The 6769-nt window shown below is 52.8% G+C and overlaps 1 protein-coding gene across 2 annotated transcripts in view; it reads right to left on the bottom strand.

The window, feature by feature from the left end:
* Positions 1-342: 342 nt before the first annotated feature.
* GRM2 (glutamate metabotropic receptor 2) overlaps positions 343-6769 on the bottom strand; it is a 78590-nt gene continuing 72163 nt past the window's right edge. The window contains exons 5-6 of one of the 2 annotated variants that reach the window (XM_005285275.3): positions 5310-5484; positions 343-1366 (exon numbers count right to left, since the gene is read on the bottom strand). In XM_005285275.3, coding sequence (XP_005285332.2) covers positions 1338-1366; positions 5310-5484 — 204 coding nt within the window. In that variant the 3' untranslated portion in view covers positions 343-1337. Of the gene's footprint in view, positions 1367-4463; positions 4675-5309; positions 5485-6769 lie in introns of those variants that run through there. The other variant, XM_005285274.4, reaches the window with a different exon arrangement.

Here is a 6769-nt window from a genome sequence, read left to right as displayed (position 1 = left end):
GGTGCTGCAACACTTTGCATTATTGTTTGTAGTATGGTGAGACAGAGAGGTGGCAGCTGGGCTGGGAGCCCTGTTGGGCAGCCCATACACTGAAGAGTCCACAGGGCAAAGGGTGTCAGATCCCCCCATGACAGAAGAACTGAGGCACAAAGTGATAACATGACTTGCCCATGGTGTGTCACACAATCTGGGGCACAGCAGGGCACTGACCCCACATTGCCTGACTCACACAACCCTACCACTCCATAATCAGTCCCTGGAGCCCTGCAGTTCTGCCAAGAAGACACAGACACCAGCTCTTGCTTTCTATTCCAGTGAGAGGCCCACATGGGACCAACGGGGGTCCGTTAAAAAAAATGCACTTTATTTACATAAATTACAAAAACCACAAACTTGGTCACAAAAAGATCTACGCTTAAAAACTCGCTTGGCTTGTAATACATGTGTCACAATGATAATAATCCTAGTCAAGGGCCAAAGAACACGCACATTTTTGTTAGCAGCCAGCTAATTATTATAATTTTCTCTCCAGCCAAAAGGCTCCTCCCAATAAATAGTTTATAAAAATTAAAAAAACACCACGAGATACAGAGTTATATTGCCCAGCCCAGCCTAACCTGTCATTTGGCTTTCAGGATCTCCCTTGCATTGAGTGCCAGCGGCCACAGGTACAGCTGTCCCCGGGGTGAGGGGAGATTAGTGACTAGAAGCAGCGGAGCAGGATGCTGATTTTAGGGCTGATTGCTTGTGCCTGTCCAGCAGTCAGGAAGAGCGGTGGTGCTAACAGGCGTCCTGCTGGAGCAGTGGATAGTATGGTGGGAAGGGGGCATTGGCAGAAGGACAGGACATTGGCACCAGTGTCACGGCAGAGGGCTGGGCACAGCTACGAACACTGGAATTCTAGCATTTAGCACCGACATCATGGGGCTACTGTGAAAAAAGATGCGACCCACAGAAAACTCTTGAGAGATCAGCAGCACGTTTGCTTAAATAACTAATAACTCACCTGGTTTAAATACTTCTATAGTTCTACAGTAAACATGGATTTTTCCATCAGTCAGTTGAAAAACACTGATGCAACCTCTTTAGCACTACCCAGCCCACCAGGGCCTTGATACTGATAATTCCTAACAGGAAGTGCTGGCTAATGATGTCCTTTGAGACACAGGAAGAGCATCTCAGCATCTGAATGCACGTGAAAGGCAGGAGATGCATTGCTGTGAGGATCCAAATTGTTGTGCCAATAACTTCACCCTGTCCCTCTCCTCTGAGTGCTGCCTTGCATTTCCTATTTCAGCCATCCAAGCCAATGGGCAAGAGGGCAGGTACTCACCTCATCACGCCAGGGACCCCATCAACTTGAAATCTAATTGATTAACAAAACAAATAGTTACAAGTAATTTACCCATGTCCCTCCACAAACATTGGGGACTTTTGAAATCCCATTTTCCTCTGTCTAAAGATCTCTCCCTGGAGCGGTGAGAAAGACCCACACAAACAACAGGAAAATGACTATACGTATGGGGTGGGAAGGGAGGGGAACTCTACACAAAGTGCTGTCAAGTGTAAAAAGGAAACATACTGAAAAAACAGACACCAATTTTTGATTCTTTACCCTGATCCTAGGAGTCACTTGTAACCATAATGGTTAACATAATTCAGTGTGAAATGTACATTAGTGTATTCCTTTAAAGCAGGGGTGGCCAACCTGAGCCTGAGAAGGAGCCAGAATTTACATTGCCAAAGAGTCATATGTTAGCAGCTCCCCACCTCCCCACTCCCTGCACCTCCCACCCACTGGCAGCCCTGCCAATCAGTGCCTTCCCCTCCCTCCCCGCAGCACCTCCCGATCAGCTGTTTCGTGGCATGCAGGAGGTTTGGGGTGGGGCGGGGGGGGGGAGAGGAGTGAGGACATGGCAGGCTCAGGGGAGAGGCTGGGAAGGGGTGGAGTGGGGGCAGGGCCTGTGGCACAGCCAGGGGTTGAGCAGTGAGCACCCCCTGGCACATTGGAAAGTTGGCACCTGTAGCTCCAGCCCTGGAGTTGGTGCTATACAAGGAGCTGCATATTAATTTCTGAAGAGCCGCATGTGGCTCCGGAGCCACAGATTGGCCACCCCTGCTTTAAAGGTTAAAACTGGGGGATTTTTTGTAGAGTCCTGCATATCCATGGATACCCACAGACCATTTTTGCAGATCGTGGCTCAGATGTGGATACAAATTTTGTATCCGCACTGGGCTCTAATTTTTTGGTTTTGATTCTTGATGACACATAAAGAAGACCTGGAAGGATTTGTCTCGGCTTGTTTTTTCCACTTATAAATCTCAGGAATAGCTATATAAGAATGGCCACACTGGGTCAGACCAATGGTCCATCTAGCCCAGTGTCCTGTCTTCTGACAGGCACGAGTGGGATATTAATGATGAGTAATCAGGAGGAGAACTCCTTGGACGACTGGAGAACCTGAATGGCAGCTTTCTCATTCCTCAATTGAAAGACCAGGGCATGCTGAACCGTTCACGAAGAGTGTTTGTCTCCCAAGGGTGTGTCAGGTGTTAGAATTAAGTGGGGACTTACAATAAATATAACCAAGAGTTTTAAAGAGCCTCACTGAACATGCTTTTCCCTCTTCCAGGCTCTGGGAATGTCACTAGTTGTCCTCCAGCAAAAACAGGCATATTGAGACCTGAGATTTTGAATTTTGGGGGGGAAAAGCATTGTTAAAAAAAAAAAAAAGGGTCTCTCAGGCTGATTTATGCATCACACAATTTTGGGACCAAAATGACGCTGTTTGAAAAGCTCCGAGCAGCTCTGGACAAGAGTGGTACCTTTTGCACTCACCTGCTGGCTCTCGGTGGATGAAGGTGCCAAGAAAACTGCAGCGAAGCAGGGGAGCAGCTTTGCCGCCAGAGTGTTTGGCAGCTGTAAAGCACAGAGCCGGATGGTTTATTGCTGCTTTTGCTGCCGCACCAGCGCTCGGGCCACTTTGGTTGCTGGGTGATGTCACGGTCAGGCAGCTCCTGGCGGGGTCAGGAATGGGGGTGGTCTGAGGCACCCTGGCCCTCCATGGAATCAGACCAACCCCTCCCCGTCCCGTTGTTCATGAAGGGCATGGGGGCATTCTGGGGGAACGGCCCCTTGGGCAGCCTAATGCAGTGGGAATGTCCTTTTCCTGCTGCCTGTAGAGGCAAAGAGCGGGGAGCACCTTTGGATACCAGGCTGCATGGTCAATGACTCCAGCACACCACAAATTCAAACCCCTATGCTAGTGGGGAGCAGCAGGCCATGCCCCCTCACCCTTGCCCCCCAAGCAGCAGCTGTGCCCCCCCCCTCCCCCCCCCGGGTAGCGGGCCTGAAGCATGTGTTGGGGGTTTGTTCCTCTCTGCTCTCTGTGTTGTGGGACTCGTTCACCCTAGAGGCCCAGTCTCCGGGGACAGGACACACAGCTCCCCCTGAAGTCAGTCCGCAGGACTGCAGGCTGCCAGATCCTCACTCGCTTTCTGCGTCTGGCTGGTCCCACATTTTCAGGTCTCTCCCTCCGTTCTCATACGTCATCATTTCTCCACTTGTAGGAGTTGTTTCAGTCCCCTGCTACCCTCCTCTGTCAGTGTCCCACACCAGGTGCGGACAGGGCAGCCATCCTGTGCCATGCCTCGCCCCAGCTCCCAGTGGGCCCCTCACCCTCTCCCTGCTTCCTGACTAGCCACTGTGCCCGTCCCCGACTGCCCTTGCTAAACAAAACCCTACAGGGCCGCACATGCGGCAACCCCCGGTTGGGTCCCTCTAGCCAAGTCAGGTAATGTGTACAACCCAGGTTCCTGGGGTCAGAAATCTCTGATGTGGAAGCACCTGTTTGTCCATTTCAAAGTGAGTCTCTCACAGCTCAGAGGGGGTAGGGGGCTCACATTCCAACCAGGGATCTTCCTGCAAAATCAGCAGCAGCCCTGAGCCCCTGGCTTGTTCAGTCTGAATTCCTTCCCAATGCTGCGGGGCAGCGTGGTCTTGGAGAAGGGCCTGTCTGTTCTCTTCAAGCCATAGCACCTTTGACCCGTTGGTATTTGCTCTTTTTTTGGGGGGGGGGGGAGGGAGGGTCCTGCTTCCTTTGGGGAGGGAAGGGAAGGGGGAGATTGGAGCAGCCAGTGGGGATCTGTGGACTTTCCCCTGACCCTATTCCAGTGCAGAGAGAAGTGGGGAGGTACAGATGCTCAGGTTTTGCTCTCTCTGGTAATCTGGCCAGCAAGAGGTAACACAGGGTGGATCTGCCACGAGATCCGTCTGGCTCAGAGCTGGCTCCCCAGGGAGAGGGCATGGTTCTTCCATGCCCCAGCAGGTCCATTCAGTACAATCACGACCGCCCCAGCAGGTTTGTGTCTCTCTGAGCCGGCGCTGGGGGAGCAGGGCAGCGGAAGGTGGCACCCAGTTCTCACACGACGGCTCCTCTCCTTGGGGAACGCCGGCCCAGCGAGTGAGACGGCATCAGCGAGCAGGCTGGGAGCACAGCTTTGAGAAACAAAAGGCCCAATGGGAACGAAAAAGGCCTGCGCCTTCGTGCAGGGTCTGCACTGGGGACCATGCCCTTGCCCATGGGAACCACAGGGCATTTCATAAGGATGAGGTCGTGGAGTCCACAACTTCGCGGCCGTTACACACTGTGGGGACGGACTGAGAGGCCGACCCTGGCGGGGGAAGAACACATAGAGGCATCATGGAACAGCAGCTGGACCTGGGTCCCAGACCCACCATCGCCGCCTGCCGCACCCTGGTGCCTTCCCCATGGCCTGGAGAGATCACCCTGGAGTGGGCGCTGTAGCCCCATGTGCAGCCACAGGGCTGAGGCCACGATTTGCTGCTGATCCCATGCCCCAGAGCTGTCCCTTCCTCTCTCCAGGGCATGTCCCCCTCTCACCCTGCCCACAAACTGTGGGTGCCTGCCCCTGCCTCCCAGTGACCGTCCCCTCCTGCCCTGCAAAGATTCCCTGCCCCCCCCAGGGAGGTGGCAGTGGCGATTACACGTCACGGAGGCATGCATGTCCTCAAACATGCAGGAGATGTCAGCATTAGCAGCCACACAAAGCATATGACATTACAGAGCGGGGCAGGGGGACTCAATGGCTTGTAACATTTTCAATTTTACTGGCCATTGACATTTGAATTGCAAAGCTCTCAAAAGGGAGTTGGTGCATAGGGCCACCTGGCCATGCTCCCATCCTCCATGGCATTCAGCCCTCTGGCAACAGGACTCCTATCCCAGGAGGACAAACGCCATGCTCCATGCCCAGGAAGCAGCGCTGTGGGGCCACTAGCCACTCACCGTGCGAGTGGCTGGAGCCTGCTGCAGTCACGCTGAACCGGTTGGTGGCCACGCGGTGGCTGGCGACGTTTTTCTGGGGCTGGAAGAGGATGATGTGGAGTTTGGGGGTGAACAGGCAGCCGAGGACCACGGTGCCGCTAAGGCTGACGGAGATGCACATGGTGGTGGTCTGCACCTGCAGGGAGCAGAGGGGAGACATCAACCCAGAGAGACAGAGTGAAACACACACACACATGTATATAGATAGATAGATTCAACCCACCACTGAGTAAAGGCCACACCTGGCGTCTGACCTGCCCTAAGACACTGTACCTGGCTACACCTCCTGCAAACCACTGCACAGCTAGCATAGGCTCAGAGGGGACATCCACCCACCAGCTTCCTTTGAACAGTTTCTATTTTATCCCCACTCCAGCAGAAATGGGGCAGAACCAAAGCCCTGATGCTGAACTCTGCAGGAGTTTGGATCCAGCTCCAGCTTTGTGGTTAGCCCCTATTATCTCTGTACAGGGACAAACCCAAATCCTCCATCCCCTGATCTCACTGAACCTCTTGCCTGATCTGAGAGACAGATCTAAACTTCCACACACAGCCTCTTGTCTATATCCTAAACAGATGCAAACTCCAGCCTTTTACAGATACTCCCACAGTACAGCAGAGCTGGGGGGATGCAGCCATTTTGGTTTGCAAAGTTTCATACAGACGACTCCATTAGTCGCGATCTATTGAACTGGGTAGAAGAGGGTAGTGTGCGTGTGTGTACACACACACACACACACACACACACACACACACACACACACACACCTTTGGTTTCACCTTGAATTTCAGCTCCAAAAACTCAATGTGGAGCTCAGATGAATCTACCAAATTTGGTTAGTGCTTAAAGCCACGCAAAGCTGTTGATCCTCCAAAGCCCTTAAGCACAAGACTAGCCCCACTGCCTTCCCCAGGATGACGATATTATTACTGTTATTAAGCGTGTGTTGAGCACCTTGATGGACCAGACAGCTCAGCACTTTGCTGGATCGAGCCCCAGCTAAGGATTTAGCTCCACATGATCTAAGAAGGGACCTCAGGTTTCCTGAACTTTCCATGGTATCCTGTCCTCTGGGCACTAGCCTCTGATAGTTGCAGCCCCTAAGTTCTGCGTGGGTGGAGGTTGAGCAGGCCACTGTCTAAAGATTTCTTTCCCCTGTCAGAGACTGTAGCTGAGTCCAGTCAGTTTCTCATTTTGAAAATGTGCCTGGGGCTTTGTCATATGCCCCAGTGCACACAAGGACGCTGCCTCCTGAGCTCCCATACTCCCCTCGCCTTTTGCAACATTTGCTTCCACCTATCACTCATTTCCGCACTAGCCCGAAGCCTGTGAGTAACTGTTCCAAACTCAACTAGGGGCTCTTGCTTATCATCGTCTCTGGTGTTCAGCAGAACAGCTTCAAGCTCTCCAGGTGGGGCAG

This window comes from Chrysemys picta, chromosome 7, assembly GCF_011386835.1.
Source record: "Chrysemys picta bellii isolate R12L10 chromosome 7, ASM1138683v2, whole genome shotgun sequence".
Taxonomy (NCBI): Eukaryota; Metazoa; Chordata; order Testudines; family Emydidae; genus Chrysemys; species Chrysemys picta.
This window is presented reverse-complemented; position numbering and strand designations above follow the sequence as displayed.